Here is a 26,708-nt window from a genome sequence, read left to right as displayed (position 1 = left end):
AAATAAATGCTTATTAGCTTCCCAGTTTAGTTCAGAAGTGAACTTCATGCATACCTGTCTAAACTTAGCTCTGGCTTCCTTTTCCTTCATTCTTCCATGTGCAACCAAATAGTCAAACACTTCACCTATAATTGAGAAAAATAAAAGTGAGTAGAAAGAAGCCTACTGACACTAAAGATTTTAACATGAATTTTAAATGCTTCATCTCTAGCAATGCTTCAAATGCAGTTGTATGTCTAAAATAAAAAGATATAAAATTATAGCTTCAGCTAGCTTTAAGCTTAATGACTATCATTCAGTTCTCATCAATAAAATCTAACAAACTTTAAAAAAAATTTCCTTAAAATTATAGTCTGACACCTTAATAATGCTAGCATTTATGTTATCCCTTAAGGTATGTAAAGTTCTTTACATATTTCAATTTGATCCTCACCTGTAAGCTTAAAATAACATCACTTTCCTGTGATATAGGTGATGTTATTCCCTTTCAAGAAATGAGGAAACTAATACTAAGAAACATTAAATGATTTGACAGAGGTCACACAGCTAGAGAGTCAGAATTGAAACCCAAGTTCTCCTGACTCTAAGTCTTGAACTTCTATCCCTATGCTACTTAAATTGTCAGAATTCATATTTTGTAAGACATTCTGTTTAATTTTTTTAATCATATCAAAACTGAAATTTAAACAAAAGCTGACATGTTTATAAAGAAGATTCACTAGTATTCCTTAATTTCTTTCCCATGGCATTGTCTTTACTTTCCTTTTTATCTTTTGTTTTTGCATCACTTTCACTTACTAAAATATTCTTTGCCTACTTTCCTACCTTATAAGCCATCCCTTATGACAAAGATTTAAAAAGATGAAAGAAAGTAGTTCAGCAAAACTAACCAACCAATCAAACTAATAGCATATGCAATACCGAACACTTTCCTCTTCATAAAAAAGGGGGAAAGAAGGAAGAGGGAGAATTTTTCTTCAGGACTAAGCTGAATCATTACAATTACATAGCATTCAGAGTCTCTTCTCTGTATCCTTTTCATTTAAATTTTTGAAGTCATTCTATATTCAGTTTTTGCTTTCTCCATTCCATTATGCATCAGTTTCTATAAGTCTTTTGATGCTTTTCTGAATTCTTCACATTCACATTCATTGCTTTCGGGAGAGTAATATTCCAATATTAAAGTACCACAATTTCTTTAGCTAGTCTCTCAATGGGCTCCTACTGTGTTTTAAATTCTTTGCTGCCATAAAAGGTTGTCAATTTTCTTTTTAAAAGTACCTATCTGAGGCATTTAGGGGTTTGTTTACAGACCATTATTTGGGGAAGTACAAGAGGTACTTAGAAGATATAGGATTAGGAATAATACCAAATGAAGATCAAATTTAAATGAAAATGGAATGCTATTAAAACTGTAAACAGGAAAATGTCAATGACAACTGACTAGGATACTACTTTTCAGAAACACAGCTACACCTACTTGTAAAGCATAACTAAAAGTAGATTACCTATAACACTCAAATAAAGTCTATTAAAAATAAAATTAGTAACATTTTTGTGGCATAAAAAAACTGGAAATGATGTGGGTGCCCACAGTTTAAGGCAGAACAAACTGTGATATATGAATATAATGGAATACTATTATTCTGGAAGAAGCAATGAACATAATAGATTCAGAGCTATGAGGAGAGATGAAGTCAGACAGAGGAAAGAAAACAGAACTAAGAAAAGAACATCCACAGTGATTACAAAAATGTAACTGAAAGCAGATCATTACAGCAATATGAGAGCATCACTAAAATACGAAAAACTCAAATTATCTGACATGTTAACACTCAGTCCTGGAAAACAGATGATGAAACATACATCCCTACTCTCAGTAGAAAGGAAAAAATCTATACATGTAGAATGTTGCATTAGCCATCAAATTCATTGATTAACTTTCTTTGTTATAAGGAAGTATTTAAAGTGGTGGTGGTAGAATATGGCACTAAAAGATGACACTGTTTCAGAATAACCCAATTTAACCACTTCCTTATTAATAAAGAATCATTTTTGCACATAATGCCCAAGACTTGTTCAATGATCTAATTCACACAGTACCAACATGATTAAAGATTGGAATAATTAAATAATAGAATGGAAAACTTTAGATTTCAAAGCAAATTCAGTATAGTCTAAAAGAGGACAGAAGAGATGGACACTAAAATATTTGTCAAAATCACCATAAAAATGTTCCTCCTACTATCTCTGAATCTCTAGGTCTATACCAGAAAAGAATTACTAAAGCATTAAATATTAACTATTTCATAATGTAGATACTCTTCTTTAAATTCAAAATTTGTATGCTTTCTTGATTGTTTTAATTTAAATTAATAATATTTGGGGGAAATATTTCAAACATGGTATATAAAGGCAAAAGAAGTGATGACAAGTAAGTCAAATGTGTGCTTATGACTTGAAACAAAAACTAAGTGGCTTCTCTTTTAGTAATGGTAGATAAATCAGTCTATGTTTTATAGATTTGATTTAGAATACCAATGAAATAAAAATGGAATAACATTTGTAGAATACTGTAGGGAACTCAGAAGGGAAATTTCCTAAAACCACATATAACGTCACATACAATCAATATGTTACAATTTAGGAATTGGGTCAATTGCATCAGGATTTAAAATCTATTTATTAAACATGTATTATTAAATTAAATTTTTTGAAAATTTAGTAATCATGAGGCAGCTAGGTGGCGCAATGGAAAGAGACCTGGCCCTAGAGTCAGGACAACCTGAATTCAAATCTGACCTCAGACACTTAACACTTACTAGATGTGTGACCCTGGGCAAGTCACTTAACCCCAGTGCCTAGCAAAAAAAAAAAAATAAAATAAAATAAATCCAGTAATCTTTCACCAAACACTATGTTAAGTATTGGGAATACAAATAGAAATTCACAACAGTCTTTGCTCTCAAGGAGCTCACATTCTAATAGGGAAAAACAACACATATGAGAGTTTAACAGCAGGGAAGATGAAAAAGCCCTCAAGACTGGTATAATGGTAGGGCAATGGGCAACATTCAGGAGTCCTTAGGGTGTAGTTGAAGAGCAGGTGGCAATGTCCAGTGGTCCAGAGGGCATAGTGGGTTAGGGCAGACAGGATAATTGTGCATTCAACCTTTATCACCAACAAAAAGTACATTTAGTTTAGCATTGAAATGTTGAAGAGGAAGGCAAAGCACTCTTTTATTTTGGCCTTCATATTCTTGCAGGTAAAAAAACGAGCTGTATGGAGGCTACCTAATAATGTCTCTCCAGGCCCCAAAGAATTCATATAGGTAGGAACTAGACCAATCCGTCCTGCCCATAGCAGCTATGACCAAAGATACTCTGCTACTGACTGAGACCAAGTGAGTGGTGATGGGCTATTAAGAAGCCAAAAACTACAGTTGTTGAATTCTGTTTCTGTTGAAAAAACAGAACAGTTGTTTGAATTCAAGCCTGGCATCAAAAAGGTCAATCAGACTGGAAATCTCTACTTTAAGAGGCATTTGAGATTAAATACATTATCAAGGATATGGCCAACATCCTTCCTAAAATTATTTAAACCTGATGACTACTTGCAATGATTTCCATGGACAAAAATATGATTCAAAATAAAATTAAAAAGCACTAATAAACTTTATGAAGTCTTGGACAGGATAAGCTCTTATGGTCGTAAGTGATGTTTTTAAAAATGCTGTCAATGGAAGCAAGAGCTTTGGGAGAGAAAGGGAGATCTGGCAAGGGAAAAGCTAAGCAGGAACACAGGCTTACAGATTTATAGTTATAATGGGCCTTAGAAGCAAAGTAGTTCAATATCCTAATTAACAAATGAAGAAACCCAGAGAAGTAAGGTAATTTGCTCAAGGTAACAAATGCTTATGTATTACTGCTCCTCTCCTCCTTGCCACAAGCTATATAACACAGAAACAAGCAACAGTGTAAAACTAAAGCTGTAACTGATGACCCATGACTGGAAATTTAAAGAAGACAAAATCCAAGGAAGGAGCCCTTAAAAGTCCAAGGCCTCATAATTATATATGAATGAACCAAGTATGGATAACAAAAAAATGAACCAGACAGTCTAACACAAGGAGGCAAATTTGACTTTATATGTTATCAGAGAGAGAAAGATGGAATCAAAAAGAATAGGATAAGTAAATGAGAATTGAGCGGTAGGAGAACAAACGAAGTAGACAACATACTCATGCAAAGAAATTCAGGAAAGGGAGGAAGCATGGTAGGGATGACATCAGGGTAAAGATTAACAGGGGGAGAAATGGAAGTAGTATTTTCATCTGAATACACTGCAGACAATCTGGACAGAAAGCAGTAGTGTAGTATAGTGGAAAGGTTTCTGGACTTGGAATCATGAAACCTAAATTGAAATCTCAGCTCTGCTCTTTAATTAATACCTATGTGACCCTCCCTGGGCAACTCACTCAGCCTCTCTGGGCCTTAGTTCCTTCATTTGTACAACGAAGGAGTTGGACTACATGACCCTGAAGGTTGCTTCTGACTCTAAATCTACAATCCTACGAAAACGTGAAAATAAAACAAGTGGAGGAAGATCACAAGAATGACATAAAGGTGCATGTTACTGCATTCTCATCAACAAAGAGGAACTGTTAACTAGCGTAGAAATAATGGGAATTCTGAGAAGTGATCACTAACTATATCTTAGAATTTGTGACTGTGAAGAAAAGGAAAGCTAAGCAAACACCCTAGAATTTGGCAGAACATCTGAAATACTACACAGAAAGGAGTGTTAAATCTCATGGAGTAAAATTTTACAGAAATCAGTCCAAGAAGGATAAGATGCTCTCAAGAATGAAAATTTTAAGACAAACAATTCTGATGAGAAGGAAAAAGAAGACTTGTCTGTAAAGAATGCAGATGTGTAAAAAATTCACTGACCAAATTACATTTTAAAATCAATTCTGGGGATACAAAGAAAGACAAAATACAATCTCTGTTCTCAAGAAGTTCACTATCTTAACGAAGGAGACAAGATGCAAACAATCATGTATAATTAAGATACAGAGAGGATGAATTAGAGATAAATTAGAGGAAAGGCATTAGTATTAAGGAAGAATCATGAAAAGCTCCTTACAGAAGATAGGCCTTTAGGTAGGATCTGAAAGAAACCAAGGAAACCAGGAGACGAAGATAAGCAGGAAGAGAATTCGAGGGTATGTGGGACAGTGAGTAAAAATGCAGTGTTGGGAGGTGGAGCGTACTGCACAAGGAATAGAAAAGAGGTTAAGTGTCACTGGATATAAATGGAAGGGAGGTAAGGGCAAGAAGAAGAAAAAGAAAAAGAGAGGATATTATATTTGATCCTGGAGGTAAAAAGGGAGTTACCGGAATTTACTGAATTGGGGAGAAGTGGTGACATGGTCAGACCAGCACTTAAAGAAGCTGAGTCGTGGATAGACTAGAACAGTGAGAGACTTGAGGCAAGAAGACCAACTATAAGGTTACTGCAGAAATCTTAAGCATGAAGTGCTCAGGGCCTGCACCAGGTTAGTGCTTGTGTCAAGCGGACAAATGGCAGGGAGGGTAAAGGGATAGCAGCAGCTTCTGAAGAAAGATTATAAGTTCAATTTCGGATACAGTGAGTTTCAGTATATGAAACTTCCATTCAAATTATCCAATAGGCAGTTGGAGATAAAAGACTGGAGATCAGTAGAAACATTATCACTGGATAGTTTTTTGTTTTTTGTTTTTTTTTGGCATGACAGCTAGCAAGAAGGGGTGAATCAAGTAGGGGTTTTTCTTTTTTCTTTTTTTTTTTTTGGAAAAGATTTACTAGAGTTGTAGTTTAAGGAAATGCCATAGATAGTTTATTAACAAAGTTTCACAGTAAAGCTATGGAAAAGATAGAAATGTCAGCTAGAAAATAGTACAGATATGTGGTTCTAGAACGGATTATATAGTTGAATCCAACATGTAGTCATTAATGGTTTGATGTCATTTTTGAAGGTAGAACCTCTGAGGGATCTGCTATGGGCCCTATGATGTTTAATATTTACTAATAACTTGTATAATGACTCAAATGGCAGGCTATCAAATTTATAATGAGGAATATCTAATAGATAACGGTCAGGGTCCAAACATATCTCAGCAGATTAGAATATTAGACTAAATCTACTAGGATAAAAATTTAATAAGGCTAAGTATAACATTTTATATAGGAATTTAAAAACTCAACTTCACAAGTAAAACACTGGGCATCTTCTGACAAAGATGTGGGAGGTTTTAGTGGATTGCAAGTTCAGCAGGACCTTCCAATAATAGGGTAACAGTTTGGGCGTATTCTGTCATGGTCATACTACACAGTGTGTTTATTTTAGGGTCTCAAAGGAAGAGCACTGACAATCTGGAGATTTCCAGAGAACTGCACACAAGATGAGATCCTGAGATCATGAGTACCAGCTACAGAAAGTGGGGATGGTTAGCTTGAAGAAGAAAACAGTTAAGGGGAACATGCCAGCTATCTTCACATATGCTGAAGGGAAGCAGTAGTTTAGGTGTAAGAAAAACTCTCTTAACAATTAGATGCAGTTCATATGTCTACAGCACTTTTAAGATTTGCAAAGTACTTTCTTCCCAAAAATCTGATAAATTAAGTAGTGCAAGCACTATTATCATTTTACAAATGAATGAACTCTGAATAGTAAGGGACTGGTCCATGATCACAAAGTTAAATGCAGGATGTATATCTTAGTAGGCATTGAGTTTCTCCTCATTAAAGACCTTCTAGCAAAGGCTGGGTACTGAAATTCTTGTTTAGGTATGGACTGGACTAGGTGGATTTTTCTAAGCCCATTCCGTTTTTCTTTCAATGCTGAGACTGTCATTATAACACATAGCAGTGTGGCATATAAAGAACTAGTCCTGGATCTACAACTAATTTGCTGTATGACCTGGGGCAAATTACCACTTCCCAAGGTCTTAGTTTCCTCATCTTTAAAGTACAGGAATTAGATGTTGTTCTCTTTCTTGCTCCAACTAAAATATACCCTAATAAGAAGGTTAGGGGCAGCTAGGTGGCACAGTAGATAGAGCTCCAGCGTTGGTGTCAGGAGGACCCGAGTTCAAATCCAGCCTCAGACACTTGACACTTACTAGCTGTGTGATCCTAGGCAAGTCACTTAACCCAGACTGCCTCACAAGAAAAAAGGTCAAATACACACACCTATGAAAGGAAAGGTTATATAACAAAATAATGTTCTCTATTACAGCAGATAATCCAGTGGCAACAGCATTTAATTGATATGGTTAAAATGAATCAATTTTTATCATTTGCCACCTCAGAAAAATCCTGTACATAAAAGAAAACATTCTGTCCACATATATATTCAGTAGTTTAGAAGATAAAAGAGAAGTAAATCTTGTATATGTGATAGATGACTCTTTCTTTCCTCCACTGGGTTCAGAGTACTTCTTTTTACTTACAAGTTCATTAAAGAAACAGTATTTACTAACTGTTTCTGCCTACTGGTTTTGTAGAATGACTATGAGATTATTAGAATATACTCATGATAAATAAGATTTTATAAAAGAATAAAATTTCAATGTTTTGTGGAATATATTATAAATTAACCAGAACTCTATATAAAGTTCAAGAGAAGAAAAACTTAATTGGTTAAAAGGAACCAATTTTATAGAACTGTTACATATAAAAGTAAAATCAGTAATCAACTACTATATACTTAATTCAGTATTTCAATAGCTCTGTGATACTCTAGATGTTAGTACTCCCTTCCTTGATACAGACAGAAATTCACCTTCTTATTCTACAATTCTTGCCCATATTCATACTGAAAGCATGTTAGCCAAATGTTTATATTCACATAATCTTCCATTTTGGTTAACTAATAGAAAATGTTGCTATTTGTCATGATCCCTGACATTCCAGGGAGTACACAGCATTAAAAAGAAATTTTATAACATTTAAAATATATAAATGATTACTGCAGATCATATTAACAAAATTAATCATGTAACTGAAAGGAGAAGCTAGCAACACAAAATAACTTCGTTTTTAAAAACTGAATTTCCTAAATTAAAAAAATATATATTTTGGTTTTTCCTTAATATCTTCAAAAACTCATGAGATTTCTCCACAGAGACATACTAATAAAAAAAATCACATAAGCATCACCTACTGAAAATGCTGAGGGAATTTTCTTAAACAGCCCTCAAATATGCTAACTTTGAATTTTAAACAAAATCTTAAAAAAAAAATCAGCATAATAGCTAGATAGCTATGTCTATATGTCTATGTGTCTATAATCTATGGATTATGTGCTTTCCTAACTGGAGAAAATACAAATAAAAACCACATAAATGACAAATAAGTAAAAATAAATATACTTACCTCCACTTGCATACTCCATGATTAAGTACAGTGTTTTTTCAGTTTCAATTACTTCAAATAACTTAACTGAGGGGAGATTAGGAAAAGGAAGTAAAATTTACTAACAAAATGAACATATACATTTGTTTTCAGCATTATTCAACACCAATGTTGAAGGTAAATGTATGTGAAGGCCTAGGTATGTTGAAAACCTTAAGTTCATGGTTTTAAGTAAATTTTTTCCCTTTTAAAGTTTTCAGTAACTGATTCTTCAAAAAAATGCCAATTGAGTCTTTACTATGTGTGTGTATGTATATACACACACTTTACCAAATAAGATTAAAATCAGATATACCATAAAAATACAGATTACTCCGAGTGCATTCTAACAAATTCACTTTGCATTAGCAGACCATGATAAATCATATTTAATACTGACTCTTACCTGTAAATTTTCATCACGCATGAGTTTGCTATTTTCTCCTCAGATTTCAAAGGAACATAACCCTTTCCATCCTCCAATACCATCTCTTATATACACATATACACCTTAATAATAGTATTCAGTATTTCATAAGCTTCACAAACTAATTTAACAAACATTTAAGCACCTACTATGTGCGTGATCCTGCACTAAGTACTTAGGATAGAAAATCAAGGAGTAAAAAAACATTTAGTTAGCACTTACAATGTGCCAAGCACTGTGCTAAGTGCTAAGGACATAAAAAAGAAAAAAGTGAGATGGTCCTTGATCTCAAGGTACTCAAAGTACGGGAGACAACATATTAAAAATTTTAGCTGTAGACCAGATGGAAAGGCCTAGAAATCCTCAGAATACAGGGAGGAGGGGTAGATGGTAAGGCCCAAGGGTCCTTAGGTTACATTAGTGGGTCAGACATAAGTGTCAAGAGTCTGCAGGGTACAGAGGCTGGGCAGATATTAAGACCTGGTGGTCCTCCATCAGTGGTTCTTCCTTCTACTTCAAACCTTGACAGCAAAGCAAGCAATGAGAGGAGTTGGGTAGGGTCCTCCCCCTCCTGGCGCCAGGTTTCACCTGGCAGTCCAGGATGATGTTGTGTTGGTTGGGGGAAGGCTCTTCCAGTGGGAGCAAGAGATAAAAATCTCACGGTCCCTATATGCAATGAGCTTACACTTTAATAGGTCAGATTTGTGTATGACTAATATGATGTGGGCAAAGGAAAAATTCTTATGAAGTGATATAAGAAAAATTTGATGGGGAGAACACTTTCTGCTGGGAGCAGGACTAGGGATCAGGAAAGGTTCAATGGATGGCATACATGATTATCTTGACCAAAAACTGAAATAAAGGATCTCAACAGGCAGAAAAAGGAGTGTATTCCAGGTGTGACAGGATAGTCTTTAAAAAAAAAAAAAAAAAAGGTTTAAGAGTTCAGTTAATAGGTAGACAGTACAGCCAGAACATAGAGGACATGGACTAAATTTGTATGAGATAAAGCTGGAAAGGTAGGTTGGACTCTTATTGTGGTGGCTCTTAAACGCTAAGCTAAGTGTCTATTTTATTTTAACTGAAAAAGGGAACCAATGAAAGGGAAATATCATCAGACCAGCAACAGGAATATTAATTTTACAGTGAAAAAATGTACTGAAGAAAAGATGTACTTGAACAAGACACTCTCATTTCTTTAAATGAAATGAGAAAAATACCTTTTGGCCCACTGCTAGGTGGGCCTCCTTTACCTCAAGGATGGAAAAAAAGTCTGAAGTTCCTAAATTTAAAAAAAATATATTTTGGTTTTCCCTTAATATCTTTAGAAACTCATGAGATTTCTCCAGAGACATACTAATAAAAAATCACATAAGCATTACCTACTGAAAATGCCAAGGGAATTTTCTCAAATGGCCCTCAAGTATGCTAACTTGAGAGAAATGAGAAAGAGAAAAATGTACTAAAAGAGGTGGGGAGATAAGAAATTATACAATAGACAGGGGGGATGAGACCCTGAATTAGGGTAGCAATGGAGTGGCTAGTCTGCCATTTCTATAAGCTCACAACTCACTAACGCACACAACTCACAACTTTTCTTATTTCAGCTTTTGGGATACTAATCTGGTTAAAATATTACTGGCTGAGTTGTGAAATTTCAATTGTTCCACAGAAAACAAGGATCTATAAAGTAACTATTCTAGAGCAAAAGTTGAGAGAAATGAAAGGTATTGTACTATGATAAATGGGAGAGGGGTAACCTTAGGACGTACTGGTTTTCAGAGAGAATTAATTAACTTTCTATGAGAATGAGGGTCTTGCTCTATCATTTCCCTTAAGTATAAAATATTCTTCCTACTATTACCAAAACTAGCAAAAAGATACACTATGGTAGCCTTGTATTAGAAATGTATAAATTCTAAAATAAGAGTCATGAATACATGGAAATCTACAAAGCCAACATTTTGGGTAATATTTCCACCTTAATTTTTCAGTATGTCAAATTAATAAAAAAAAAAAAAATTACAATGCAGGCTAAATATTTTCCAACGTCAAGGTGAATTGCCTTCACTTAGGTTTAAGTTTCCAGTAGACCAAAAAAAAAAATACTTGGGAAAGCAAATGTCTACCTTTTATTATAAGATGTCAACAAGCATTTATTTATTAAATGTTTACTATGTGCCATACATTGTGATTAAGTGCGGGGGGAAACAAAGAAAAGCAAAACCCAGATCCTATCATTGAGAGCGTACACTCTAGAGGAGGAACAAAATATAAATAACAAGGCACATATAAAGAATATACAAAGTAGATAAAAAGTAATGAGAGGTGATGGCATTAGCAGCTAGGGGGATTGGGAAAAGTCTCTTGCAAAGGTGGATTTGAGCCGAGTCTTGAAAGGAAGCCAGGGAAACTAGGAAGCAGAAGTGAAGGGGTAAAGCCAGGTCTGGAGAGGGGAAATGGAAGTGTCTTATTCAAGGAACTATAAGCAGACCAATAGGCTTAATCATAGTGTATGGTGGAGCGTAAAGTGTAAGAAGCTTGGGAAGTTAGAAAGGGGCTAGGTGTCCCTTTCAGTGCCAAACTGAGGACTTTATATTTGACTCTAGAGGTAACAGAGAGCCACACGAACTCATGAATCAGGGAGGTGATGTGCTGAGACCTGTTTTAAAAAAATCACCTTGAAGTTGAGGGGAGGATGTATTAAAGTTACGAGACCTGAGCCAGAGACACAAGCTAGAAAGTTAGAAAGATATTGCAATAGTCCAAGTTATAGATGATGACAGCGTCAGTATAGAGAAAGGGACTGACATTTTCTGATGCTTTGATACATATTATCTGAAGCAACCTCCTTTCAAAAGCTTATTTTGCAAACTTAAGTTGCCAAGAAATAAACCACTACTGAAAAATGTACCTGCATTTCTTTTCTTTTTTAAAGCCAAAGAATTAGACTCCAAACTCCTCTAAAGCTAAAAACAAATATAATACCAAATGGTAGAAATTGTGGAGCCTATTTTAAAATCATCTAGATTGCATGTCACTTAATGATTTTGGTAAAGTGCTTGGAAAAGAATGAGGCTATCATCAAAGCAATTAAAAGATATAATTTGACATTTAAATCGGAATAATGAAGGGTGATAGCAATAAATTGCTTCTGTTTTTATAAAATGAAAAATCAAAACAAGATATTTCCACCCCCACCAAAAAGGTATCCTGTGTAATTCTTCATTTAAATTTACAGTGTATGACCATAACAGAATACTATATAGTATATGATCATAACAGACATTTTGATAGCTCTTGGTTCTGAATTTAAAGCAACTGTTAAGCCGTAAGAATGATTTCACAATCTAAACTTTTTACAGTTAATTAAACCAGAATCTCACATAAGTTCTTTGATTGTAGCTTTGATCCTTTAATTGTCAATACTTTAAATTTCACCTTTTAATCAATGGTCACTCAAAGTACCATAATACATACTTAGCAACACATAGGAAATGATGAAATCATTAACATACCAATTCAACTTTTTTCAAAATGTGAAATTCTGAGTCAGGAAATTATGGTACTAGAATGTTAATTAGAACCTTGGTATAGTAGATGAAATAAATACTTATATTAAAAAAAAAATCACAGCATGAACAGATTCTTTGGCTTATCACCATTTAGTAAGTACTACTGTAAAGCAAAATTGCATAATGTTGGTTACTGTAAAAGCTCTCACGAGATATTCACAGTATCACAAATTTTAACTGACCTGTAAAAAACAGTTAAGACTTTAGAAAATTAAAAATGTAAAATCTAAGTTAATAGTAAAGCCCACTGTGCCTTTTGTTATTTGCACTTTATTATATTTTTTTAAAGAATGGCATGATTTAAAACAGTTGTGTTGGCATATTCTCATGAAGTTCCAATGATGCAATACACTTTCTCCATGCAGTATATACAGTGGTCACAGAATTAATTTCCACTGTGCCTAGACATAATGAGCACTAAAAGATACTGGCTATGATATTATTATATATAATACTGGATCATAGGATTTTCAAATAGGAAAGGATGTTAGAGATCATTCTAACCCAAGTTGTCGCACTTTACAAATGAGAAAAAAGAAGTCCGGAGAGATTAATTTGCCCACATCACATAAATTAATAAAGAGACTGAGCTGAAAAGGATGGAGTAACATAGGGATTTCAATGCTAGAAACTCAGGGGTCATTTTGACCAACAAGAATACACTCCATAATATCCAAAGTGGTCATTTCCACTAGACAACTTCCAGGGATAAGAAGTTCTTTACCCCCTGAGGAATCATATCTTAATTCTGAATAACTCTTAACTGTGAGGAAATTTTCTCCTTATGTTAAGTTGAAATCTGCCTCTCTGTAACTTCCATCTATTGCTTTTTTTTTTTTTTAAATCTCTGGAGCTAGGTGCACATTCTTGTCCACTGGAAGGTTAGAAGATCTATAAGAGGCTACTGTAATGGTAGAGAAAAATGGTAATGAGGGCTTGTTCTAGGATGGTAGTCACTGAAAAGGAATAAAAGACAAAGTGAAAGAGATTACAGAGGTGGTACTGACAGGTAACAGATAGGATATCAGAGATGAAAGAGTAAACAATCAAAGATAACCCTAAACTTTTCAGATATGGGAGACCAGCACAAAGGTAGGGAGACCAAGGGGAAAAGCGAAACCCTTCTTTAGTCCCAATTCCCAAAATCATTTTAAAAAAGGATTTATATTAATTTTTGCTGATAAATTTTTATATTTATATTATTTTCATTTAGAAATATATGCCACCCTCTCCCTGAGGGCCATCCCTTATAACAAATAAAAAGGGAAAAAAAGCGTGGCAAAATAAATTCATCAATCAACTTTGACACTATATGCAGTGTTGAAGGACAATTATAGTCCACTATCCCTGCAATGAAAAGAAAGAGGTACATTTTCCACTCTTCTTCAAGGCAAAATTTAGTTATAACTTCATAGCACAGCAGTTTTGATTGGAAATGTTGTTGCTGCTCTTTCCATTTACGTTGTTTATATTACTGCAGTCATTGTCCACGTTGTTTTTAATGATTCTGCTTACTTGACTTTGCATCAGTTCAAAGTTCTGCCTCGCTTCTCTACAGCAACAGTCTATTACTTTCATCTACCACAATCTGTTTAGCTATTCCTCAAGCAATGGGCATCTTTACTTTATTTCCAGTTCTTTGCTACTACCCAAAATACATTTACAAATATTTTAGTGTATATGAGACCTTTCTTTCTATCCTTTACCTCCTTGGAATATACACCTAGCAGTGGGCCAAAACTTTTAGTCATCTTTCTTAGCATGATTCCAAATTGCTTACTAGAATGAATGGGTCAATTTGTAGCTACAATACTATCAGTGTGCTTGTCTTTCCAAAAAGACCATTGTCTTTCCACTGACCATTCCCAACTTGTATCATCTACATCCATTTGTCAGGTATAAGGTAAATCTGCAGTTATTTTGATATACATTTCTTTCAGTAATGATTTGGAGCCATCTTCCATATGGCTGATTATAGATTGCTATTATTTACTGGAGAACTGTTCATTAATTCCTTTCACCATTTATTCATTAGACAACCATTCCTGTATCGAGGTGTGTGTGTGTGTGTGTGTGTGTGAGAGCGAGAGCGAGAGCGAGAGAGAGAGAGAGAGAGAGAGAGAGAGAGAGAGAGAACGAGAGAGCGCTATATATATCTTGGACACCAAACCTTATCTTATCAGAGATATCTGATGAAAACACTTTTTTCCTCAATGGACACTTTCCTTCTTATCCTAGCTGCAATGATTTAGTTCACGTAAAAGCCTCACAATTTCATGTTAACTTAAATAATCTAATTTATCTTTTGGTATCACTTTGGTCAAGAATTTTCTCCCCATCCATAACTTAATTCTTTATAGAATGGCTTCAAAACTCATCACTGACCTAAAACAGTTCCCTCTTAAAGTTATTAATGATTTAATTGACAAAAATAATGGCCTTTTCTCAATCCTCTTCCTTCTTGATCTCTCCATAACCTCTGACACTGCTGTTCATTGTCTTCTTGATATTCTCTTCTCTCTACTGTGATACTACTTCAGATTATTCCTTCTTTTAGTTTCCTTTGAAGGATCTTTGTCCAGGTCTTGCCTGGTAACTGTGGGTACCCCCAGGGATCTGTCCTGAGTCTGCTTGTCTTCCCCCTTTATACTATTTCACTTAGTAATCTCATCAGCTCCCTTGGATTCAAGTATCATCACTATGATGATGATGATGACTCTCAAATCCTAAAAACTAACTTTCTCCTAACCTCCAGTCTTGACTCTCCACCTGCCTATTACATATCTCAAACTGAATGTCTTATAGACATAGACATTTTAACCTCAATATGCCCCAAACTGAACTCATCATCCTTTTCCCAAACTCTACGTCCTTCCTAACTTTTCTATTACTGTTTCCTAAATTTCTTTTAACCGCCATCCTCCTAGTCACCCAAGTTCACAATCTAGGTGTCATCCTCAACCCTTCACTCTCACCACCCCTCCCCACACATCCAAAGTAGGGGCAAATACTATCAATTTTATTTTCCTAAAATCTCTCAAATGTTTTCCCTTCTTTCCTTTGACACTGGTGGCAGCCCTATCATCTTGCAATGTCTAGACTACTAGACTACTGCAATGTCTCTCCCCACTCCAGTTTATCCTCCACTCATCTGCCTAACTGATCTTCCTAAAGCCCAAGTCTGACCAAGTCAACCCTAACTACTCAATAAATTCCAGTGGGTCCTATCACCTCTAAGATCAAATATAAAATCCTGTTTTAAAGGCACTCAAAACCCTTCCCCTTCCCTTACCTGTCTAGTCTTCTTAGATCTCACACCCAAGACATATTCTGAAATCCAGTGACACTGGCCTCCTTGCTATTCCTCATAAAAGACACTCCATCTCTCCCAACCCTGGGTATTTTCACTGACTGTCTCATGCCTGGAATGTTCTCCCTTCTCATCTCTCCTCCCTAGCTTCCTTCAAATTCCAGCTAAAATCCTACCTTCTAGAAGAAGGCTTTCCTGATTCCCTCTTAATGCTAGTGCCTCCCTTATATTGATTATCTACTATTTATCCTCTATATATCTTGTTTGTACATAGCTGTTTTCATATTGTCTCCCCAATTAGACTGTGAGCTCCTTAAGAGAAGGACTGTTTTTTTGCTTTCTTTATAGCTCTTGCACTTACTACAGTGCCTGGCACATAGTAGGTGCTTAATATGTTTACTGACTTTATGACTGACAGCTATGAAAGCTATCTGATCTCATTTTTTGTGGCATAACCTTAAAGTATTCAGGTGTACATTATGGCATATGGTATACGATGGAGTTTGAAATCTAATTTAAGCCAACCTGCTATCCAGTTTAGATGGACTTGAGGTCAAGTAGAACTGAGTTCAAATCTTGTCTCAGACACTTACTAGCTGTGTGACCCTGGGCAAGTCTTCACTTAACCTCTGTCAGCCTCAGATTTCTCATCTGAAAAATGGGGAAAATAATAATAGCACCTACTTCACAGAGTTGTTGTAAGGATCAAATGAGATATGTGAAGTACTCAGTAAACCTTAACACACTATATAAATACTAGTTATTATTCAATAATAAGTAGGGAGGTATTTGAAACAATTTATGTTGTCATTTATGCAAGCTTTCAAAGATCACAATGGTTCAGTAAATACATTCATCAATTCTTTTAGTAGCCTGGGATACATAGTCTATCAGGGACTGGCACCTTGAACTTATCAAGGTCAGCTAAGTTATCTATCTCCATAGTTATTTTGCTTTTCAAGTTCCCATGAGTCATTTTTGTTTGGTTCGTTACAATTCTCAAATTAGTTTCTTTGGTGGATCAAATAGAAGAAAACAAGAATTGCAAACTTCTGCCTGATCCCCATGATCTGCAGTCTTCATCCCATTCTGAGTAGTAGTCCTATTCCTTCTTTGATCATCTTCTTTTTCTCTACATACTTTAAAATAAAAACCAACAACCTTTCTGTCACCCTTAACATTCAAATAGGGCTATGATACCTTTGTTTTAGTTTTCTTTTTAAAATTTGTGTCTATATCTTTTTTCTTAACACCTTAATTTCAAAATACATCCCTTTTCCTCTTCAATGCCCTGTGTGTCATTATCTGTTGTAATGAATAAAAAAGAAAAATGCAATATCCTCAACACATATTCTTCCCTCTCCCCTCAACCTCTGCAAAGAAGGGAGAGAGATACATTTTCTTATCTCCTCTCAGGCCAAGCTTGGTCATTATACTTATAGAGACTATTCTTATCTATTCATGCTTGTTACCTGACCTTGCTTCCATCTCCTATATGCATCTCTAAGTTCTCGCCACATTTCCACATTGGTATCTTCAAAGAATTCCCTATATTTCAACTCATCAGAACTGTTTTTTGTTGTGAGCCAAATTTTATTCAGGAAAACTAAAACTCAGTGGGACTGACTTTGATGTAGAATTTTAATTCATTGGATTCTCATCCTTTCTGTGAATCCTTTGATCTGCATTCCCACAACCTACAGCGTACATCAGATTATGGTCAGCCTTCCTCCACTCTATAACAAATTCTAAAATAGCCATGTCCTCTAGCTACTTTAGCAGCTAGTTCCTCCTACGCAGAATCAGGCCCGGAATGACAGTTCTCTTTGTTGATTCCTTCACTTTTTGTAGGATTAAATTATCGTTAAGAAATCAATTACTCTACTTTTACAAGAAAGAGCTTCAATAAATGTCAAGATAAATGAAGTCCTCCATCATTTCTATCCATATCTCCATGCTAGACTTGTGATCTGCTTCCAGAACTCACCTACTTCTTCTGTCTTGATGGTGGCATGGTGTTTTCAGATATAAGACTAATTCGTTTCATTTTAATTCCTCCATTAACCCTTGCTCTAATGTCCTCCAGTATGTTTTTCCCCTTCAAGTTTTCTAAATTTCCACAAATGAATATAACTTCTTAAATATATAATCCTACATTACAACCTCCCTTTTACCTAGCTAGTTGCTTCCAAATAAGGAAGAATTTTCCAGATTTATATTACAAGAAAAAGTTCTATCCTTCAAATCTTAGAAACTCGAGTTCATCTTGCTCTTACATAAACTTCTGCAGTTTTGTATAGTCATCTGAAACCATGAGGTTCCTGAGGCTCCTTTTTCGGACATGGCTTTCTAGCCATTATTACTACTAAATTGGAGCTCAAAATTGCTGAAATACACAGTACTCTCCTCTCTCCCCCTTCCCAAAGGGAAGCCCTTTTGACTAGATTTGCTGGACTCCAGGCAGAAACATTTTATCAACCTCTGATAGCTAAAATTGCTATTCTTTTTATATTTTAACATAAAGTCCCAAAATTCAAATCCTGTTTTAGACACAATTTCACTAACTAGCTGTTTGGTTCCCAAATGTGCCTTTTCTTTTCTGTTACATTTATCTTCATTCAGTAGCAGTGAGAACACCCCCTGAGCCATTAAAATCTTCAGTTTTTTGCCTAAAACTTTATAATCCCTAGTAATGCTTTTCAGATTTCCTTCTGGCAGTATCACTTGAACCTATGTGTAAAAACCAGAAGTAAGTTGTGCTTCTTCCAGACTGAAGCTTATCCATACCTTAACTGACTATGGCAGCCAGCCTTTTTATAAATTGCTTTTGTGAACTTAGCCATCCATGCTAATCCTGGCGTGATCATTTTACTGAGGAAAAAAATCATTTTCCACTGTTTCAGAAAAAGAAACCCTAGTTTCTGTTCTGTCTTCAATTATTTAAGATATATATAAAAAAATTTTTTTAAGTACTGAAAACATTCAAGTAGTGAAATACTTGGTTTTTTGCAAACTATGTAATTACTTAAAAATACTAGCTACTTTTAAAACAAAGATTTCACTATGTCCTATAATAATTTTTTAACCATCTTTTGTTTACTTGCTATATGGCCATAATCCTATTTGAAATATGAATATGACACATGAAAATAATGTTTACACAAAATAAAAGGTAGGGATGATTGTTTGCTTCACAAAAGGGGTCACACTAAGACTTTTTAAAACTGCTAATTTCCTTAGTGACTTAAAACATGTATTGATATAGAACTTTTCAGAAATAAGTGTCTTGCATAAAGATACAATAAGAAATTTCTCTCTGTGTTTCTTTTCTCTCTATCCACCAATTTAAAAGAATTAATGGTTAGGGTAAAAGTTCTGCAACAGTGACAAATGTGGCCCATGACAAGTATATTAATCCTATTTAAAATATTCAGCCATATACAAAACGACAGCATTAAATTGACAAGCATTTAACACCTAATAGTTTACTATGTCAGGGCAAGAACTCCACTGACTTAGAGACAGGTCACACATACTCTCTCACGTGAAGTTCTAGAAAATCAGAGTCATAATAATTTCACATTTTAAGATAAAGTAATCACATAATGGCAATCTTTCTTGGAAGAGACATCCAACTTTCAGACATGCTTTTCCAGAATGCATTTGATTCAATAAGCATTTAAAATAAAACAAAAGTACCTATGTTTGGATGGTTTAAAATCTTCATTATTCTTACTTCTCTGAAGAGCTAAAAAAAAAAAAAAACAAAGAAAAGAAAATGAAATATGTAAAATTTACTGAACAGGCTATCCCACCGGTGCAGCACACAATTCCACAGGCAAAAATGAACGCATACACATTCCTTTCCGAAAGAGGGATTACTCTGATTAATTTCAAATATTTAGTGTTTCTTGCCTATGACTAACTTATAAAATAGGGACAGCATTAGTATAAATTTTAGTTGCTAACATAAAAAAGTCTAGGGTCATATAGGACAAATGACATTTCTGATTTCATCTTGATATTGGGGTAACAGTATTTAAATATTCAAAATGAAAAGTTTCAGACCAAATTTGTTTTACATATTCAAGTTCCAGCTATTTAAATGAAGTAGTACTACTGTAGTCAAAATGAGTTTTACCATAAACATGTAAGGTCTTGAATCTCAAAACAAATAAAATATTTTAAACAATCACCAGAATCCAGCCTAGGAAATAACAGTAATGAGGGATGGGGCTTCACAAAACAAGTCATACTAGGGATTCTTTTAAACTTCAAACTTGTCTGGTAACTTAAAATTATAATTAGAAACATCTTTTCAAGACCATATCTATGACATAATGAAAGATACATTTGTAAACTATAACAAATCCATTTGTATGTACCCCTTTTCTCTATCTACTAAGTAAGAGTTTTTTTTTATTAGGTTACAGGCTGGTTTCTAAGAGACACTTGCTCATATTTTAAAAAAACAACAAAACCAAACCCATTATTTATGTCACCATTATCACCAAAGCTGAATCCCTGCATTTTTCTAGACATGTCCAGAGGTAGGTTGGACTAACTATATATGAGACAGGGCAGTGTGGGTTCCATAACATACAAGAAGGGTGCCATTCCAAAAGTGCCTAGACACTAGGGAGTTACAATTTGATCTGGATATTTGGTTTTACAAATTAGACAGGAAATATTTAATAAGCTCTCAATAAGTACAAACAAATGACTACGTGGCATAAAGCCACACTCCTCCCCACCGTCCAGCCAAGTCTAAGATGTGGTCTGTGCCCTCCAATACCTAACAATAAAGTTGGAAAAAACACTACATACACATAAAAATTACTATTAAAGAATTGAATAAAAATATAAGAGCCAAACATTATAAAATCATAGGTTAAACTTCAGACTTACACCAGTAAATGCTTATCATTTCCAACTAGATGTTCAATAGGAAGACTCAGAACATCCAAAACAGAACCCATTACTTCCTTCCTTCCTAACTGGATTCCTGGCTTCTAGACTCTTCCCTTCTCCAATACATCTTCCATAGAAGTCTCAAAATGATCTTTCTAAATTAAATGTACCCTACTGAGTGCTAGCTTTGAAAGTGATCTATAATAAGTGATCTATAATAAGACTGTAAAGGAAACATCGTGATAAAGAAATCTGTTAGTATGCTTTCCTGACACAAGACAATATGAACTGGGCAGCTAGGCAGTGCAGTGGATAGGTCTGGAGTCAGGAAGACTTCTCTTTGTGAGTTCAAATCTGGCCTCAGACACTTAGTAACTGCTTGGCAAGTCACTTAACCCTGTTTGCCTCAGTTTCCTCACATGTAAAATGAACTGGAGAAGAAATTTGCAAACCACTCTAGCATCTCTGCCAAGAAAACCCCAAATGGGGTTTCATTTCATGAAGAGTCGGACATGACTGAAAATCACTGAACGACACTTTTCTTCTCATAGTCTTCAAGGATTGTGAAAAGCAAGATAGAGAACTTAGTAACCCCAATTTTAAACATCTGCTACTCTGTTTAAACAACTGATAATGGATAATATTTGGGGAAGAATAGAAATTAAATTTTTTAAAGTTCCTAAATTAAAATATTTGCATTCCCAAGCAATTATAATGGTGCTTTGATATCCATTTACATCTGAATAAGAGCCCAGAGGAAAACATAAAGCTTTATATTCTTCATTAGAGAATATGAATTACTCATAACTATGGACTCATTCTACACTCCTTCCCTCAGCTGTTCAAAAAGTAATTTATGGTAAAAGTTACTCATTGTACCAACCCTCCCCCTCAAAAAAGAAATTTAAAAAAAGGCCAACAACAGTGTAACATAAAAGCTCCTAGAGAGTGGATTATTTTTCTTGTTTCAGTATCCCCAGTGTTTAGCGATGTATATCACACAAAGAAAGGCTCAATAAATATTTACTGCTTTGTATAAAATAGATTGATTAGAGAAGAATGAAACTGATTAAAGTTAAAAAGGGCTGAGAACTACTCAGAAGTGGCCCTTCCATTGTTCCCGAGTCAACAACTTAAGAGGGTTTGGAAAAGGATTGCAGACAAGTGATAATCTGAGAGTGTGATGGTATATATGCCATTAAAAAGTATCTGTCACCATTAATTAGAGCAACTGCTAAGGCTAGGCCTAATTTTCCTGGTCTCTTAGAACTAAAAAAGATGACAGAAAGACACAGCCTTAAAATTTGAGAAGAGAGAAATTTGAACTATATGAGTGATTTTGTGAAACTTGAGAACTGGTTTTTTGTTTTTGAAAAATAACAAAAACCAAAGAAACTCTAATAACCAAATTTAAAATTTCTAAACAAACAAGAAAAGATGTACCCCTCCCTTCTTTGCAGAAGAGGGAGACAGCATGGAGCACTTCATACACTGTCACATTCAGGTGGGGTGAGGGTTAGCTTATGCTGAACTGGTTTTTCCTTTCTCTACTGCTTGGTTTTATTCTTTGTAACAAGAAATGGTTCTCTGGGTAGAGGAAGGCGAGAGACACATGAAGAAAAGATATCAACACAATTTTAATAAACATTTTAAAAGACCAACAAATCAGTAAATCATTAATTACTGGATCAAGCCAGGAAAAATTCATGACATAATTCACTGTCAAAGTAATTGAGCTAGCTCTAGATGATCAGACGTGCGCGCACGCGTGTGTGTGCTCGCATGCGAGCTCGTGCACATGTGATATGAGGAACCGTGGACCACATTCAAACAATAACCAGAATTATTCTTAACAGACAGAAGGCATTTTAACCAACTCCATTTTTAATACAAATATGGTCCTGCCCTAAGCAAGTGACACAAAGCAGGTTAAATTATAGCTCAATCTCACCTGCCTATCCTATGAACTCTTGTTTATATCTTCCCATGAATTTGCTACAGGCCTTCCTCAATTCCTCTTAACTTTTAAAGAATACCAATTATTCTGTCCAATCTCAAAAAGTATTGCCATACCCACCCCCTTCCCCACAGTATTTTATTGGTATAATAGTAAATTTGTAGATTAATAGATTATCAATGTTTTTACTGTATTAGCCTCCTTAACTAAAAATAATGAATTTTCTACTTACTCAGGTCATCTTTTATTTCTTTGAAAATTGTTTTTACCATAGAAATTCTTTATGTGTACTGGTAGGTTATTTAGATGATCAAATCTGCTAGTCAACAAGTATTTATATTAAGTTTTTACAGCTTTGAGGAGCAAATATTCATCTATTTTCTCTAAATTTTCAGTTTCTTGTTGTATAATTTAAAATAGCAGTTTCAAATTTTTAAAAATATTCTCTACGTTTACTAAAAATTACCCCTCAGAGAAAATGAAAATGCTGGAGGTGATGTGAAAAAATACATACAGTAATACACTATCGTGGAGTTGTGAATGGTCCAACCATTCTGTAGAACTATTTGGAACTACGCCCTAAGGGCTACAAAACTGCAAACTATTTGACCCAGCAATACCACTACTAGGTCTGAATCACAAAATCATCAGAAAAAAAGAAAAAGGATCTATATGTACAAAAATATTTATAGCAACTCTTTTCGTACTGGCAAAGAACTGGAAATGGAGGAGATGACCCATCAATTAGGAAATGGCTGAACAAGTTGTGAAAGATGATTGTGATGGGATAAATTTTTTTTTTTTTTGGTGAGGCAATTGGGGTTAAGTGATTTGCTCAGAGCCACTGAGCTAGTGAGTGTTATGTGTCTGAGGCTGGATTTGAACTTGGGTCTTCTTGACTCTAGGGTCGGTGCTCTTTCATTTTGCTATGAGATGAAGGAGGTGGTTACAGAAAAACCTGGGAAAACTTAAATGAACTGTTATAAAGTGAAGTGAGCAGAACAAGGAGAACATTGTACATAGTAACAGCAGTACTGTACAATGATCAACTGTGAAAGACTTAGCTACTCTCATCATTACAATGAACCACAAAAATTCCAAAGGAGGGGCAGCTAGGTGGTACAGTAGATACAGCATGGACCCTGGAGTCAGGAAGACCTGAGTTCAAATACAGCCTCAGACACTTGACACTTACTAGCTGTGTGACCTTGGGCAAGTCATTCAACCCCACTGCCTAGCCAAAAAAAAATCCAAAGGACTCATGATGGAAAATATTATCCATCCTCTACAGAGAGAGAGAACTGACAAACTCAAGAGTGCTGAATGAAGTATTTTTTTTCTCCCACTTTATTTTTCTTGCTTGGGGGCAGCGGTGCACAATATGGCTAACATAGCAACATGTTCTGCATCACTTCATATGTATAATGGGTATCAAGTTGCTTGCCTTCTCAATGAATGGGGTGGGGAAGGGGCTGGAGGGAGAGAATCTGGAATTCAAAAAATGAATGTTAAAAAAATTACTACTTTTCATTTTCAATTAGAAGAGAGCAAACATGGTGGCAAAAGGCTCTGAGTCCATGTCACATGAAGATTAGTTGAAGGAACTAAGAATATTAACATTGGATGAGAGGGGAATATGATAGCTAACTTCAAGTACTGGATGGCAATTACATTAAAAGGCCCCAGAATGTTGTGTTTTTTGAGTGGTTTTGCCTTCTTTTTAGTTTTCTTGCCTCTCCCCTCTATGTTAGGCTATCAGCTGCCATTTCTAACAATTGCATGCATCCCTACTCGTAACAACCTCTTTTCCCCCACTTCTAATTTATTGGAAGCCCGGAAACCAGATTAATAAAATTTGTGAGAATTCTATATAAAGAGTATTAGGTTCAGAAAAGGTCCTGAGTGGCTCCCTGATGAGTAAAATACATGAACTTCCATAGGGAATCTGTCACATCTACCTTGGTTACTCAGGTTGATTTGCTTCTCTGCAGGTTCCTGGCTATATTCCAGCTGGGTAAAGTTAGCAGACAACTAAGGTGACAGATGACAGATTACTGGACTGTGAGAATAGGAGATAAGGGTAACATGTATAACCTGAAATTCCTAAACCTTCATACCTAATTTTGGCTGTTCATTTTTAACTTTTTCCCCCTTCAAAATCTTTAAGAAGCTAAAAAATAATGAAGATTAGTTTTTACTATTTTTTCCATACTTTCTGATGGAAATGTATAAGCAGTGAAATGGCCAAATGTTTTTCTCTATTTATAAGCCTAAATAAATCACACACTGGAGCATCATTTCAATAATGATCACGATGTACACAATGATCCAAAGACAAACAGGAGGAGAACTAATTTTAGATCCCATCTAATTTTTCCATGGAGAAATAGCTGAGGAAGAACTAGGTTTTCAGAAATCCTCAAGTGCGTCTATTTGACTGTTACCCATTTAAATACATAGCTCCTTGGAGATTTTTCTAGGATAACAAATCAATAGTAAAGTTGCAAATAGAAAAGCATTCTGCACCCATAACCTATTCTAACTCAAGTAAATTTACTTATAACTAAGACTTTAGACACAAATGGAGGTTCCTATAAAGAAGCACTGTTTCAATTTTACTTTTTTTCTTACAAAGTTTAAATAAATAGTAACAAGTGATGTAAGTCTTTCCTCTCTTAATATTTACTAAAACAAGCCTCTTTTAAATCTAATGCCTTTAAGATCTAACACACCAAATCCAAAGTAGGCACAAAATTAGAAAGGAACTAGTAAGAAATCTGACCAAAACTGTTACTCAACTTGGCAGAACAAAAAAAAAAAAAGTTAATCATCCAATTTTAAGAAAGTATTATACTGGACATGTAATTTCATCAACATAGAGGGAGCTCCTGATGAGGGCATTTACCAAAGCAGATTCTCTTGAACTGTGGTTTTGCTATTTTTTCTGGGGGGGGGGGGGGGGGGTTCCAAATTCTTTCGTTTTTATATATATATATATATATTTTTTTTTTCTTCTTAAGCAGTCTAAGCTGAGTATGGCATGCAAATGAGTCAACACAAAACGCAGCCACTGAAAAATAAGAATAAACCAGTATGATTTTTACTACTATTCACTTGTCAAAAACAACAATTAAAGAATTTTTGTTCCTATTTATATTTATACATACATACATATATATATATTTTTAATGAAAGAGCAATCAATTTCACCAATGAGTAAAAGGAAAAACTGTGATTCTTTTCCAAATTTGTATTTAGGAATTTGGTTTTTTGCTGCTATGCTGAAGCAAATCAAAGTGTGGAGCTGGGGGTGTTTTGGGGTTGTTTTGTTTTCAATATCCAATACTAATGGATCAAGAGCTGGCCTATCTCCAGTCCTCTTGATGAATATCTGGCCAATGGACGCTGACGGCTCTGGAGGAGAAAGTGAGGCAGCTACAAGTCACGTCATCATCTGCTTGATGTCATGGTCCTCTTCAAGAATGAAGGATAAATATAAGATCTGTAAATGTTCCAATGATAAGGCAGAGATCTTTTTTGGTTTCATCTTACATTTGCTCCTTGGGTTAGATGCTGGAAGATGAGGCATGTTTTGCTGGATGTAGGTATGCTACTGAGAAGTCATCAAGGGCAAAAAATTTATCATCTCCCCCTTGGTATACTATACTATTAACTGGAAATCCACTGGGTACCACAAAATATATGCAATTCCACAAGAGATGGAGTTTTCACAAACAGATCCTCCCTTGTGACTTGTCTGTAAAAATTTCCAATAGTGCAACAAATTTCGCATGGTTTTTAGTGAAGCATTAAAGCTGTGATATATTCTTATCAGCTCATGTTCCTTTTCCATCCTTTTGGCTGTAAAGTGAGATCAGTTTGAAAGGTTCAAAATCAATACTTTCTTTTTCTTTCCTTATTTTGGCAAACCTGTTCCACAGTAAACAACCAGACCATTTGATAGAAATGGAGTCTTTGCTGTATAGATATTATGATTCCCAGAACTGAAAAATGGTTTACAGAAGATTTTATGTTGGACAAAGTTCCAAACTCGTCTGCTAACATTTTTGCCACTCAAGATATCTGGT

General features: G+C 35.0%; 1 protein-coding gene across 5 annotated transcripts in view; it reads right to left on the bottom strand.

Annotated features, from left to right (window-relative positions):
* MARK3 (microtubule affinity regulating kinase 3) overlaps window positions 1-26,708 on the bottom strand; it is a 124,607-nt gene that overhangs the window by 50,090 nt on the left and 47,809 nt on the right. For all 5 annotated transcript variants that reach the window (XM_027849025.1, XM_027849021.1, XM_027849023.1 and 2 more), the window contains exons 4-6: window positions 19,452-19,500; window positions 8,423-8,488; window positions 55-125 (exon numbers count right to left, since the gene is read on the bottom strand). In XM_027849025.1, coding sequence (XP_027704826.1) covers window positions 55-125; window positions 8,423-8,488; window positions 19,452-19,500 — 186 coding nt within the window. The remainder of the gene's footprint in view (window positions 1-54; window positions 126-8,422; window positions 8,489-19,451; window positions 19,501-26,708) is intronic.

Source organism: Vombatus ursinus, unplaced genomic scaffold (genome assembly GCF_900497805.2).
Source record: "Vombatus ursinus unplaced genomic scaffold, bare-nosed wombat genome assembly UNPS02007284.1, whole genome shotgun sequence".
NCBI classification, from domain to species: Eukaryota; Metazoa; Chordata; class Mammalia; order Diprotodontia; family Vombatidae; genus Vombatus; species Vombatus ursinus.
This window is presented reverse-complemented; position numbering and strand designations above follow the sequence as displayed.